The 15,950-nt window shown below is 44.3% G+C and overlaps 1 protein-coding gene across 10 annotated transcripts in view; it reads right to left on the bottom strand.

The window, feature by feature from the left end:
- Window positions 1-15,950, bottom strand: part of LOC137384353 (phosphatase and actin regulator 1-like) — an 859,907-nt gene that overhangs the window by 62,494 nt on the left and 781,463 nt on the right. For all 10 annotated transcript variants that reach the window (XM_068058280.1, XM_068058345.1, XM_068058335.1 and 7 more), the window contains one exon: window positions 6,649-6,710. In XM_068058280.1, the coding sequence (XP_067914381.1) occupies window positions 6,649-6,710 (62 nt within the window). The remainder of the gene's footprint in view (window positions 1-6,648; window positions 6,711-15,950) is intronic.

Below are 15,950 nucleotides of genomic sequence, written 5' to 3'. Positions count from 1 at the left end.
CACCTGCATGCTTACCTTCAGCGACTGGTGTACGAGAACACCCAGGTCTCGCTGCATATTCCCCTCTCTCAGTTTATAGCCATTCAGATAATAATCTTCCTTCCTGTTTTTGCTACCAAAGTGGATAACCTCACATTTATCCATATTATACTGCATCTGCCCTGCATTAGCCTAGTCGCTCAACTTGTCCAAATTACCCTGAAGCCTCTCTGCATCCTCCTCACAACTCACCCTCCCACCCAGTTTTGTGTCAATTGCAAATTTGGAGATATTACATTTAGTTCCCTCATCTAAATCATTGATGTATATTGTGAATAGCTGGTGTCCTAGCACCGATCCCCGTGGTATCCCACTAGTCACTGCCTGCCATTCGGATAAAGACCCATTTATCCCTACTTTTTGTTTCCTGTTCGCCAACCAATTTTCTGTCCATCGCAATACACTACCCCCAATCCCATGCGCTTTAATTTTACACGCTAATCTCTTTATGTGGGACTTTGTCGAAATCCTTCTGAAAGTCCAAATAAACCACATCGCTACCACAGAAAGCAGTTGAGGCCAAAACATTGTACGTTTTCAAGAAGAAGTTCGATATCGCTCTTGGGGTGAAAGGGATGAAAGGAAATGGGGGGAAAGCAGGAACAGGTTACTGAATTGGATGATCAGCCATGATCATAATGAATGGCAGAGCAGGCTCGAAGGGCTGAATGGCCTACTCCTGCTCCTATTTTCTGTGTTTCTATGTACCACAGTGGGACTCTTTCTCAAACTATTATGCATCCTGTTATGTTCAATGTTTGAGAGCAAATGAATACCTCTATATGTATTTTTTATTATTGATACTTATCACAACACAGTAACAATAATGGCTCAAATGTTGCTATCAAAATAACGGCAAGGTTGATAACGCTTTTCGTTATTGTAAATGCCACAGCAACTTAAGGTAAGGGCAGATATGCGATTAAACATGGCAAGTTGCGAATCGAGAAACGCTGCTTCGTCATTAGCTTTATGAAAATGGCATCTCGCTGTCTGCCACACCATTCAAATGCATTTAGCAGTATGAAGTTCCTGTTTGTGCGGTAGATACAAAGTAAACTCACCACAGAAAGTTGTCAAGTCATTTCAAGTCACAGTAATTTTTAAAGAGGTAATAAGTTAATTACTGCTAGTCAACTTCTCTGGCACTGAAAATTAACTAGTACAAGCGTCAAGTTTCATTCCTTCAGCATTTAATTGATGGATATTTTTTAAAAATTATTTTACTTTATCTTAATGTCTCTTTTCTCTCACTTAATCCAATTCTTCCTGTTTTTTACTCAACATTGTATATCCGTCTTCACCTCTAGTCTATTGAGTTCTTCTTCTGTTGCCTTCATCGCCACGGTCACTTCTTTGGCCCTGTACAACTGACCCTTTCATCAATCTCCAAAATTCTTGTTCTACCTGCCCGCCTCCCCCAGACCTCTTACCCTCTCTCGATCTTTTCATTGGGAATTGCCAGGGTGACATCAGCCATCCCAATTTCTCTACTTCAATCACTCACTCTAACCTACCTCCCTCTGAACTTGAAACATTTCCACAGGCCAAACATTCACATTATTATTAAACCAGCTGACACGGGCGGTGCTATTGCTTAAACAGACCTCTGCCTTGTGTAGGCTGAATGCCAACCCTCTGCTGTCTCCCCCTGGATCATGACCAAACATCAAGATATTGATTCCTCGACTTGTCCTTCTTTCAATTTAGAATACTGTGTTCGCTGCTAATGATGTTGTCTCCTCCACACCGGGGAGACCAAACTCAGATTGGGCGATTGCTTTACTGAACATCTCCATTCAGTCCCCAAGCATACCTGAGGGGTTCCAGTTGCTTGCTATTTTAATTCTCCATCCCAACTCCCACTCTGACCGCTTTATCCTTGGCCATCTATGCTGTTCTAATGAAGTTCAATGGAAGCCTGAGGAAGAGCACCTCAGGGGAGAAATTTATTTGCCTCGCACCACTTCAACAGTGTGGCTTTCTTCAATGATATCAATGAGCAAACCCGCCCAAGTCACACAGGTAGCAGCTGGCGGTGCTGCCTGCCCCTGGGAATTGTCGTAAGTCTGCATAGTGCCACTGACACAAATTTCCCCCCCTCATCTTTTGATTAGAAATTTTACAGCCTTTTGACTCAATACTGAGTTCAACAATTTCAGCTCATGACCACTGATTAGAATAGATAGGTGCTTGAGGCCGGCATGGACACGATGGGCCATGTGACTCTATGATCCCATTTTTTGGACAGCAGGTGCTGATAATGATTCTGCTGCTGCTATTTAGACTTCCGGTAGACCTATCCTTTGTTTCTTTACTTGTCCCATTACCAACTGCTTTTGCTCACAGCATTATTCATCTCGTCGTTTAATCTCTCCTATCTTCCAACCCATCAGAGACTTTCTCTTTTGCTCTTTCTTCCCCTTGTCCCTTTTCCTACCTCTCCACTTGATTAAAACCTGTTACATCTCCAACTTTTGCCATTTCTGACAAAAGCGCAGTGATCTAAAACATTTAACTCTGTTTCTCTCTTCATAAATGCTACCTGACCTGCTGAGTATTTCCAGCATTTTCTGTTTTTTCAGATTTCCAGCATCTACAGTATTTTGCTTTTGTTTGTTTATTTCCTTCTCTTCATTTCTCTTTCTGTATCTGATTTGACATTGAATTCACTCACTCTAAATTACACATCCTTCTCAGTCCTTGCACTATAAATTTCAGAATCTTTCAATTTGATTGGTTAAGAAGAGTTGCTTTCCCTGTTCGCCTAAATGCATGATTTCGTGTGAAGGGCGCTGTACTTTTTCAATCCCCCACTTCCATCACCTGGTAGGGCAAAATGTCGTTGACATCAAATAGACAAGGGTAAGTCTAATTAACATCAGGCATCATTTCTTGGCCTGCCACAGGAATTTTTGGGCCATTATATATATTTTTTTAATTATTTAGTTTGCTGTATTTTGCCCTGAACCACTGAAGAAAGGTACTTAGAAACTACTTGAGTATGATACTGAGAAATTGTCCACAAAGCTTATGGGGTCATTGTACAGAATTGTAGAATCATAGAATGGTTACAGCACAGAAGGAGGCCATTCAGTCCATTGTGTCCGTGTCAATTCTCTGCAAGAGCCCTCAGCTGATCCCACTCCCCTGCAAGAGCCCTCAGCTGATCCCACTCCCCTGCTCTTTCCTGTATCTCTGCAAATATTTTCCCTTCAGATAATTATCCATTCTTATTTGAAAGCCACAATTGAATCTGTCTCCGCCACACTCTCAGGCAATGCATTCCAGATCCTAACCACTCACTGCTTAAAAAAGTTTTTCCTCATGTTGCCTTTGGTTCTTTCGCCAATCACCTTAAATCAGTGTCCTCTGGTTCTTGACCATTCTGCCAATGGGAACAGTTTCTCCCTATCTACTTTGGCTAGACCCTTCATGATTTTGAACACTTTTGTCAAATTTCTTCTCAACGGGCGGCACAGTGGCGCAGTGGTTAGCACTGCAGCCTCACAGCTCCAGCGACCTGGGTTCAATTCTGGGTACTGCCGGTGTGGAGTTTGCAAGTTCTCCCTGTGTCTGCGTGGGTTTCCTCCGGGTGCTCCGGTTTCCTCCCACATGCCAAAGACTTGCAGGTTGATAGGTAAATTGGCCATTATGAATTGCCCCTAGTGTAGGTAGGCGGTAGGGAAATATAGGGACAGGTTGGGATGTGGTAGGAATATGGAATTAGTGTAGGATTAGTATAAAATGGGTGGTTGATGGTCGGCACAGACTCAGTGGGCCGAAGGGCCTGTTTCAGTGCTGTATCTCTAAACTAAACTAAAAAACCTTCTCTTCTCGAAGGAGAATAGCCCTAGCTTCTCCAATCTATCTTGTCCCATTACCACTTCTTTTGGCCCTGCACCACCAACTCTTTTGTCAGGAGGGACAGAGAGAGAGAAAACGGGGAACTACAGGCCAGTTAGCCTGACATTAGTTGTCGGGAAAGTGCTGGAATCTATTAATAAGGAAGTCTTAACAATGCATGTAGAAAATCATGGTATGATCAAGCAAACTAAACATGGTTTTATGAAAGGAAAATCACGTTTAACAAATTTATTAGTATTTTTTGAGGATGTGACTAATAGGATAGATAAAGGAGAACCAGTAGCTGTAGTACACTTGGATTTCCAAAAGGCATTTGATAAGGTGCCAGGCAAAAGGTTAATAGGCAAGATGAGGGCTCATGAAGTTGGGAGCAATATATTTAGTATGGATAGAGGATTGGTTAATATACAGGAAGCAAAAAGTAGGCATGAATGGGGCATTTTCAAGTTTTCAGGCTGCAACTAGTGGAGTGCTGCAAGGATCAATATATCTAAGTTTGCTGAAGGTACAGAAAATCTCCTAGAAATGCTGGGGAACCAAGGGACTTGTAAAAATGAGGAACTGCAAGAAATTAGTATCAATAAAAAGGTAGTACTTGAAAAATTAATTGGATTGACAGTTGATAAATCCCCTGGACCAGATGAGCTACATCCCAGAGTATTGAAGGAGGTGGCTATAGAGATAGTGAATGCATTGGTGGTTATCTTTCAAAATTCCATAGATACTGGAAGGGTTCCTGCAGACTGAAAAATAGCAAATGTAACCCCACTATTTAAGAAGGGAGCGAGAGAGAAAATGGAGAACTACAGACCTGTTAGTTTGATGTCAGTAGTAAGGAAAATGTTAGAATCTATTATAAAGGATGTGATAACTAGGCACTTGGAAAATAATGCTATGACTGGGCAGAGTTAACATGGATTTGTGGAAGGGAAATCATGTTTGACAAACCTGTTGGAGTTTTTTGAGGATGTTACTTGTAGCATAGATAAAGGAGAACCAGTGGATGTGGTGTATTTGGATTTTCAGAAGGCTTTAGATAAGGTCACACACAGGAGGTTAGTAAACAAAATTAGAACAATGGGATTGGGGGTAATATACTGCAATGGATTGGTTAATAGACAGAAATCAGAGTAGGAATAAATGGGTCATTCTCAGGATGGCAGGCTGTTACTAGTGGGGTACCACAAGCATCAGTGCTTGGGCCACAGCTGTTCACAATCTATATAAATGATTTGGATGTGGGGACCAAATGTATTATTTCCAAATTTGCTCATTTTGCCTATTAACGGCCACATAAGGGCCTCTTCCTGCCGGCACTGGTGTTAGCCAGCGGCGGGAGGCCTCTATCATACGGGGAGGTTACCCAGTAAAATGAAAAGACCTCCCTGAAGGCTTGTGAGGGTGGGGGGGTGGGCCCTTGCCCACTGGGAAAGGAAGTCTACTCCCGTAAATGCCCCCCCACACTAAATACCCACCCTTCCCTGCACCCCCTTGCCAGGGCCTGCCAGTCTGGTCCCAGTGATCCTGCCACACTTACCTTTGATCCAGGCTCCAGCGCTGGGCCTGAGTCCAAGGCCTGGTGCAGTACAGGCAGTGGGCACTGCTTCTGGTGGTGCTGTCGATACTGCTGAGCTGCCAGCCCTGAGAATGGCCAACAGCTCTTGGAGACGGGATCCCTGCCTTTAAAGGGATGGGGTTGCAGGTGCTGGGCTGTTAATTGGCCCAGCGTTCTAGAATCGCTCTGGGGGACTCCAGCTGGCCAACAGGGGATTCCCTCCCCCACTTTTTGGCTTGGCACTGGGAGTCCTGCTGTGGGCACAGAATTCAGCCCACGTGGGCAGTTTTGGTCTCCTTATTGTGGAAAAGATATACTTCCAATGGAGGCAATACAGCAAATGTTCACCAGATTGGTTCTGGGGATGAGAGGGTTGTCCTATGCTGAGAGGTTGTGTAAATTGGGCCTATATTCTCTGGAGTGTTGAAGAATGAGAGGTGATTGCATTGAAATTCACAAGGTTCTGAAGAGTTTTGACAGGGTAGACACTGAGAGGTTGTTTCTGCTGGCTGGGGAATCTAAAACATGGGAGCACAGTCTCAGGATAAGGGGACGATGAGGAGAAATTTCTTCACTCAAAACATTGTGAATCTTTGGAATTCTCTACCGCAGAGGCTCATGGATGCTCCATCGCTGAATATATTTAAGGCTGGGTATACAGATTTTTGGTTTCTCAGGGAATCAAGGAATACGGGGAGCAGGTAGGAAGGTGGAGTTGAAGCCCAAGATTAGCCCTGATCATATTGAATGGCAGAGCAGGATCGATGGACGTATGCTCTACTCCTGCTCCTATTTCTTATGTTCTTATGTTAATCTCTGTGTCTTCCACAATATCGCAGACCATCTCTTTTGTTTCTTCCCCCTTTCAGTTGCTTAAAACCTATTACATTTCTAACTTTTCCCAGTTTTGATGAAATGTTAACTCTGTTTCTCTCTCCCCAGGTGCTGCTTGACCTGCTGATTATTTCCAGCATTTTCTGTTTTTATATACTGGAATTAGCAGTTGTTCAAATTGTTCCTTCAATCTGAGTGTTGAAAGCAAAGAAGAAAAGAATGTAAAAGTTAAAGAAAAGTTTCAGTCAGTATTAGCCAGTGGAACATTACCCTTCAATGCTGTTAAGAACACTATCTGTGTCACGTTCATTTCTTCCGCACGATCTGAGCCAACTCAAATTGCCGACACTTACCTTTCGTGTCAGCCGTCTTTTAATTTCTCGCTTTTCCTCTTCTTCTTCTTGCTCGTTTCTTGCTAAAGAGAGAAATCAATAAATTGTCTTCAACATTTGCAAAACGCATTTGCTGAATTACTGCAGATTTGACGTTTAGGCTAAATAGAAATCAAATGATATTAACCTGTCCCTTTCAAAAGTTACTATCTACCAATGTATTTCAACCTTCGGCATTTCCTGCTGGAACATGAGCAACTGACATAAAATGACTGATGTCAGTTTGTGCTTAGACAAGGCACAGTAGTCAGCCTGACACTGTCTTAACCTTTGATAGACTAAAGTGCCCATTCCAACCTTGGCATCTACATGGTGGAGTGTGAAGATTGAGGCATGGACAGTCTATGGCATATTTGAAAAATTCCAGATAACTTAAATCACTTGAGGCTTGCGGAACAATGTAAAATGTATGGCTGCAAATTTTGGCTCCGTAGTGCCGAAACTGCTTCTGACGTGACCCGTGTGGCGCTTCCTGACTGTAAGGGTGCTAGGATGGGTGTGCATTGCATGCGTTGCAAGCATCAGAATGGGTGGATCATGACGTCAAACAGTATTTAGGGCTGAGTTAGTATCTGATCTGCCATTTTTGGCCATGCTGGTCTTGTTCATGTCCTCTCTGAAGCACACCTAGCTGAACATGCATTCAACTGAATTTTTTTTCTTCATTCATGGCATATGGGCATCACTGGCTAGGCCAGCATTTATTGCTCATCCCTAACTGCCCTTGAACTGAGTGGCTTGCTAGGCAATTTCACCTGGCAGTTAAGATCAACCACATTGCGGTGGGTCTGGAGTCACATGTAGGCCAAACCAGGTAAGGATGGCAGATTTCATTCCCTGAAGGACATTAGTGAACCAGATGGGTTTTTACAACAATTGACAATGGTTTCATGGTCACCGTTAGACTAGCTTTTTTTAAATTCCAGATTTATTAATTCAATTGAAATTTCACCATCTGCCAAGGTGAGATTCGAACCCATGTCCCCAAAGCACTAACCTGGGCCTCTGGATTACTAGTCTAGTGACATTACCACTACCCCACCCCGAATGAGGGAACCCCCACTAACACTATTTAACGGGATCACCATTCAACTTTTAAGTGAGGTACTTAGTGATTTTCTTTTGCTGATGCTGGGAGTACTGTGTTCAGTAATATTTGAGGAGTTGACAGAAGCTTTTGGATTCATGAGGGAGTGGTGCTGGACTTTGTCAAGGAGGTCAGATGAGTTAGAAGGCCTGTCAGGAGAAAGAAAGAAACACTTGCATTTTTATAGCGCCTTTCATGACCACAGGGCATCCGAAAGCCAATGAAGTACTTTTGAAGCGTAGACACTGTTGTAATGTAGAAAACGCAGCAGCCAATTTGTGCACAGCAAGCTTCCACAAACTGTAATGTGATAATGTGATAATCTAATTCTAATTCTAAAAAAAAAAAATCTGTTTTTGTGATGTTGATTGAGGAATAAATATTGACCAGGACACCAGGGATAACTGCCCTACTCTTCTTCAAAATAGTACCATGGGATCATTTATATCCACCTAGAAAGGGTAGACAGGGCCTTGATTAAAGGTCTCATCAGAAAGATGGCACTTCCAACAGTGCAACACTGCCATGTCAGACTAGATATTTGTGCTCAAGTCCTGGATTGAGACGTGAACCCACAATATTGTGGCTCAGAGGCAAGAATGCTACCAACTGAACCACAGCTGACATGGAGGAAGCCTGCTTTCAGTAACGGGGGCTATAGATTCAGTTCCCCTTGAACTGCAGCATGACTTGGAGATGGAGCACAAGCAGCAGAGAGGGGAAGCTGTACACGGAAGAGGAGGAGGGCTCTCAAATAGAAGGCCCAACACACTAAGGGTCTTCAGGAAGCACGTCTCTTACCTCCACCTCAGCCAGGAGCAGTGTCTGAGGCACCTACATTTCAGCAAGGAGGTGAAAGAGTCTATAACAAGGATAGAGTGACTTAATACCCTAACATTTTTTCAGCTGATCAGAGAACTAGCATGGCTTTGTAAATGTAGGTCAAGCCTGACGAATCTGGTTGAATGTTTGAAGGGGTGACTAGAATAGTGGATGGGAGATTGTCTATGGATGTTATTTATATAGATTTCCAGAAGGCATTTAATAAAGTCCCTCATAAGAGACTGTTGGCTAAAGTCAAAGCTCATGGAATAGAGGCAATTAATTGGCTGAGCAGAAAGAGACAGAGAATAGGGATAATGGACAAGTACTTCTAATTGGCACGATGTGACTAGTGAACATGCAAACATACGAATTAGGAGCAGGAGCAGGCCACTTGGTCCCTCGAGCCTGCTCCACCATTCAACAAGATCATGGCTGATCTGATTGTAACCTCAACTCCACATTCCGCCTATCCCCAATAACATTTTACCCCCTTGCTTATCAAGAATCTATCTACATCGGCCTTATATGTGGTGTCCTGCAAGGATCTGTGTTGGGGCCTCAACTATTCACTGTATTCATTAACGATTTAGATAATGGGATAGAAAACCACATATCCAAATTTACTGATCACACAAAGATTGGTGGCATTGTAAGCAGAATAGAGGGAAACAGATAAAGTGAATGGGAAAAACTGCAGCAAATGGATGTCAATACAGGTAATGTGAGGTAATCCACTTTGAACATAAAAACGATAGAACAGGGTACTTTATAAATGGTGAAAAGCTAGAAACAGTGAAGGTCCAAAGAGATTGGGGGTCCTGGTACACAGATCATTAAAAACATCATGAATAGGTGCAGAAAATAATAAAAAGGCAAATGGAATGTTGGCCTTTGGACCTAGAGGACTACAATACAAGCAGTCATGCTTCAGCTATACAAAGCCCTGGTCAGACCACACCTACAGCACTGTGAGCACTTCTGCACACCACACCCATGGAAGGATACACTGGCCTTGGAAGGAGTGCAGCGTTGATGTACCAGAATGAAACCTGGACGCCAAGGGTTAAATTACGTGGAGAGATGACACATACTAGGGATGTAATTCCCTGGAATTTAGAAGGTTATGAATGATTTGATCAAAATTTTCAGGATATTCAGGGGAACAGATAGGGTAGATTGGAAGAAACTATTTCCGCTAGTTGGAGAGTCTATGACTGGGGGGCATAGTCAAAAAATGAGAGCTAGACCTTTCAGTAATGAAATTAGGAAACACTTTTCACGCAAAGAGTGGTAGAGGTTTGGAATTCTCTCCCACAAACGGCAGTTAATGCTAGATGAATTGTTAATTTGAAAACTGACATTGATAGATTTTTGTTTGCCAATGGTATTAAGGGATATGGGGCGAAGGCAGGTATATGGAGTTATGTCGCAGAGCAGCCATGAGCTCATTGATTGGTGGAACAGGCTTGAGGGACTAAATGGCCATCTCCTGTTCCTATGGTGAGTAAACTGTTAGAATTAGAATTAGAACATTACAGCGCAGTACAGGCCCTTCGGCCCTCGATGTTGCGCCGACCTGTGAAACCATCTGACCTACACTATTCCATTTTCATCCATATGTCTATCCAATACCACTGTGCCACCTCCTACATCTGGACCTGTAGCCGCACAGCAGGGCAAGGATGGTGCTGTCAGTGGTTGTCAAGATTATTGTGGTCCTCAATTTCTGTGTCTCCGGATCCTTCCAGGCTGCAGCAGGTGACATTTCCAACATTTCACAGTTTACCATGCATCGCTGCATTCAGAGTCCTGTACAGAAGGAGACAGGATTTCATTATCTTCTCTCTTACTAGAGAGAATCAGGAGGAATGAGCACGTGGCTTTAACAGGCTAGTGGGATTCCCAATAGTGCAGGCTTTGGTCGACTGCACACATGTAGCTCTGTGGGCCCCACATACCAAGGGGTAGATGTACCGCAACCGAAAGGGCTACCACTCCATGACCATTCCCATAGATCCCGTTGGTGAATGCCTGGTAACCTGGGCAGCTGTCACAATGCACTCACCCTGCACCAGTCAGTTGTATTTGAGACACTATGAAGAGGCTGGCTGCTGGAGGACATGGTATACTTGCTCTACATCTGGCTCATCACTCTCCTCCATCACCCGATTATGTGTGGACAGCGCACCTACCATGCCATCACCAGGAATGTCATGGAGCAATCCTCGTGCTTCGATGCAGTGCTGCCCCAGTGGCTGCAGCATGGCTGGTGGAAGGTTGCTGACTTTCAGAGAGGGGAGTCTGCTGATGGGCTTGCAAGACCCCTCCAGCAGCTCTGGCTCTTCAGGGCCTAGCTTCTGACTCCACCACCTCGACATGGGCAGCAGCAGTCTCAGCTGGCTGGCTGAGAGACATCAGCTTGTCAGAGTCACAGTTGGGGGAGCATGAATGCTGTGATCCTGGGAGAAGACAGCAGAATCATGCACCACAGAGCTGCCACTCCCCTGGGCCGCACCTCAGTAATCTTAGTTGGAGCACAGATTTCTGGACAGCTGAGAGCCTACATGCCCCTTTGAGCACTGGTATTCACACTCATAATGGAAGCAGTCTGAGCTTGCATGGCACCAAGCTAGGCTCACATGGCAACAAGCATGACCTCAGTCTGAGTTTTCACTGCAGTACTCAGACATTGGTTGGCTTCTGCCTATGCTGCAATTGAAGCTGTTTTATAATAAACTGATAATTTTGTTGTTTATTAAAGAAATCTGGTTGGTGTATTTTATTCTGGGATAAAAATAGAATCTATGATTGACTGTATTGGTACCTGGGTAAGCATTTAAATATATGTTGTGGAGAAGTTGAACTAGAAAAAACAGTGCACTCCTCCTGCCGCAGTTGTAACATTATCCTTGCCGCTTGGCCTTGCTGCAGCCCACTCATGCCTGGTAACTCACCATGCTGATCCAGAGTCTATATTACCCTATAAGTTATGCACAGTTCCAGTGTCTGAGCTGGTGGTTGCGAGTGTCAGATCAAGTGACAGTGCTACTTCATCAGAAGTCTGGTGCTGCTCTCACTCTTCATAATGAGGCTGCACTGGCTGGTCAGGTGGCAACTCTTAGGCATCTGAAAGCAAAAATGCAGAAGGGGAGGGTTTGGGTGAGGGAAGGAGGCTGGGGTGGAAAGCAAGATGTCCATGGTCACACCATCTGCAGATTGCACTTCATACCATGAGCAGCATGAGGGTGAAGTGGGATCTGAGAAGGACATAAAGCAGGAACATACTGTTGCCTCAATGTTTTTGGTGACGCCAGATGCAATGACCTCAGTCACATGATGCACGTCTCCTCCAAAAGGCTCAGGAGATGCAGGCATACCTGTCCCTTGCCTGTTCTCTATTGTTCCTGCGGTTATGCGCGACCTTGTCCTGCAAGAGAGAGGGAAGAATGCCTGAGTGTGTTGCACTGTGTTTGGGTGAAGAGCCTGACATAGCTGAATAGCTGGAAGAATGTGGAAGCTGCGAGAGGTGTTTGTGAGGCTTGCAGCACTGCTAAGAGTATGAGGTTGGGGTGGAGCATCTGAATGTTCGGCATGAGTCTTGATTGCTGATGCTTGAGTAATGGGGCTGTGGTGCACTGAGCAGCGTGAGAGGTTCGTGGCGCAGTGGATAGGAGATGACATTCGAGGACACATTCACTGACCTTGAACAGCTGCGAGAGGTCTTTGACCCTAATCCAGCACTGCAGTCAGATCCATGGGGCTAGATTCTAGGAATTGACCTCCCAGCCACCTGCTCCCATTCTCTTTGCAGAGTGTGCCTTGAAAGCCTCCTGACTTCCTGTGGAAACATGACCTCACTCCTCCTTTTGATCTCCTTCACTATTGCGGCTAGCACCACATCCACTAACCTGCTAGTCCTCTCTCCCTCCACTAAAGAGTTCCTGATACTGTTTCAACAGCTGCTGTCTCCTGAGTGAACCTCACAGGTGCACGATAATTGCGCATCGCCTGATATTGAGCCTAATCACATTTTTCCCCTGCAACCAAACCACTACAGTTGCATTGGCTGTCTTTCAGAACATACATATGTAAAAGCTAGAATGATGAGCTGTTCAGAAGAAAGTAATAGTGTTGAAGTTGTATGTGAAACTGACTGTTTTAGGATTAAAGCACAGTTTCTGCTAAATGTTTCACTAAATTTGCCTATGAATATAATGATTGTATCAAATGGGAATGAAATGGAAAACGACAATGGACTTTATGTTTAATCAGAAATATAGCGGGAGAAATCCAATTGCTGCTATGCAGACTTACATCAACTGGGCTGGTACCTGCACGGCCCGCATGGCACTTGTCATTGAAGAACACCGAATAGGGCGTGTATGCAACGGCCTGTGCCCAAGGTATCGGCATATGTTTGCCTACACAAACGATTTTCTCCCCAAAGTGCTTAGTTAGGTAAAGGGTGTCCTAAATAGGCAATTGCAGACTGATCTCTGGCAGTCTGGCTCTCAAAGCCTAGACTTACTTGAAAGTTCAGCAATCACATAGAGATCCTTTCCTACTGCTGCTGATCAGAGCATCAAAGATCTGCAGATGTGGTTCACAGAAGTCTCATATACGACAGGCAGAGAAAACTATTTGCGTCGCAACGAACTCTTAAAGGAACATGTGTAGAGAGAAATAGAGTTAATGTTTCAGGTCTGATCTTCCAGTTCTGATGAAAGGTCACAGATCTGAGACGTTAACTCTGTTTCTCTCTACACAGATGCTGCCAAACCTACTGAGTATTTCCAAAGTTCCAGCAACCACAGTATTTTGCTCTTATCCTAAAGGAACATTTAAGTTATAATGGTAATTTAACTGCATTAATTAACTGTTTAAATATTAAATAATATAATAATCTAAGTGCCTCACAAAATATGATAAAAATGATGGGAGTAATTTTCATGTCCTTACAGTGTGCAGTGCCTGCTGGAGGATTGGTCTTTGTAGTCGGCCCTCAAGTAATTGTTCAGCTGTCAGTGCAAAATGCATTCTCCATAGGCAGCTTGCTGATTTGGTGGCAAGAAATCAGGTGATGTGACTGCTTGTCAAATGAATACAACAGCAACTTGAGGGAAGATGCATTTAGCATAGAACCATAGAAAAGTTACGGCACAGAAGGGGGCCATTCAGTCCATTGTGTCTGCGTCGGCTGAAAAAGCTAGCCACCCAGTGTAATCCCACTTTCCAGCACCTGGTCCGTCGCCTTGCAGGTTACAGCACTTCAGGTGCATGTCCAGGTACCTTTTAAATGAGGTAAGGATTTCTGCCTCCACCACCGATCTGGGCAGTGAATTCCAGACACCCACCACCCTCTGGGTGAAAAAGTTTTTCCTCATGTCCTCTCTAATCCTTCTACCAATCACCTTAAATCTGTGCCCCCTGGTAATCGACCTCTCTGCTAGGGGAAACAGGTCCTTCCTGTCTACTTTATCTAGGCCCCTCATAATTTTGTACACCTCAATTAAGTCACCCTCAGCCTTCTCTGTTCTAAGTAAAACAATCGTAGCCTATCCAATCTTTCCTCATAGCTGCAACTTTCGAGCCCTGCCAACATTCTTGTAAATCTCCTCTGTACTCTCTCCAGAGCAATTATATCCTTCCTATAATGTGGTGACCAGAACTGTACGCAATACTCTAGCTGTGGCCTAACCAGCATTTTATATAGTTCCAGTATTACATCCCTACTTTTGTATTCTATAGCACGGCCAATAAAGGAAACCATTCCATATGTCTTCTTCACCACTTTATCTATCTGAACTGCCACCTTCAGGGACCTGTGGACATGCATTCAAAGGTCTCTCACTTCTTCTACCCCTCTCAATATCCTCCTGTTTATTGTGTATTCCCTTGCTTTGTTGCCCTCCCAAATGCATGACATCACACTTGTCTGGATTGAATTCCATTTGCCACTTTTCCACCCACTCAACCACACTACTGATATCATTCTGGAGTCTACAGCGATCCTCTTCACTATCAACTACATGTCAATTTTTGACATTGGGAACAGATAGAAGGAAGATTGTGGAGGAACATACAGCAGAAACAAGATCATTCCAGATCCATTAAGGTGGAAAACCCACAACGTCTGCCATAAATGTCTCCAAAAGTTCTACCAGGTTTTACCTGACAGGAGCTGAGGATCCATAGAAACATAGGAATGGGAGTAGGCCATTTAGCTCCTCAGTGAGATTATGGCTGATGTGTGACTTATATACCTGCATTAGCCTGATTTGTGTCAGCCCAGGCTCAGTTGGTAGCACTCTTGCCTCTGAAGCAGGAGGTTGTGGGTGCAAGTCCCACTCTAGACACTCGAGCACAAAAATCTCGGCTGATAATCCAGTGCAGTAATGAGGGAGTGCTGTGCTGTCAGAGGTGCCGTCTTTTGGATGAGACGCTAAACCGAGGACTCATCTGCCCTCTCAGGTGGATGAAAAAGATCCCATGGCACTATTTCAAAGACGAGCAGCGGAGTTATCCTCTGATGTGTCCTAGCTAATGTTTATCCCTCAATTGAGAATCACTAAAACAGATAATCTGGTCATTATCACATTGCTATTTGTGGGAGCTTGCTGTGTGTAAGTTGGCTGTCATGTTTCCGACAACAATGACTGCACTTCAACATTTCTTTGATTGGAAAATGTTTTGGTACATCCTGTGGTCATGAAAGGTGCTATTTAAATGCAAGTCATTCTTACTCTTTTATATCCCTTAATACCTTTGATTAAGCAACCACAGCAATGTTGTTAACTCTGATATGCCCTCTGAAATGGCCTAGCAAGCCACTCAGTTGTACCTAACCGCGACAAAGTCAATCAAAAGGAATGAAACCGGACGGACCACCCGGCATCGACCTAGGCACCGGAAATGACAACGGCAAACCAAGCCCTGTTGACCCTGCAAAGTCCTCCTTACTAACATCTAGGGGCTTGTGCCAAAGTTGGGAGAGCTGTCCCACAGACTAGTCAAGCAACAGCCTGACATAGTCATACTCACGGAATCATACCTTACAGACAATATCCCAGACACTGCCATCACCATCCCCGGGTATGTCCTGTCCCACCGGCAGGACAGACCCACCAGAGGTGGTGGCACAGTGGTATACAGCAGGGAGGGAGTTGCCCTGGGAGTCCTTAACATCGACTCCGGACCCCATGAAGTCTCATGGCATCAGGTCAAATATGGGCAAGGTAACCTCCTACTGATTACCACCTACCGCCCTCCCTCAGCTGATGAGTCAGTACTCCTCCATGTTGAACAACACTTGGAGGAAGCACTGAGGGCAAGGGCACAAAATGTACTCTGG

The sequence above is a fragment of the Heterodontus francisci genome, chromosome 2, assembly GCF_036365525.1.
Source record: "Heterodontus francisci isolate sHetFra1 chromosome 2, sHetFra1.hap1, whole genome shotgun sequence".
Classification (NCBI taxonomy): domain Eukaryota; kingdom Metazoa; phylum Chordata; class Chondrichthyes; order Heterodontiformes; family Heterodontidae; genus Heterodontus; species Heterodontus francisci.
This window is presented reverse-complemented; position numbering and strand designations above follow the sequence as displayed.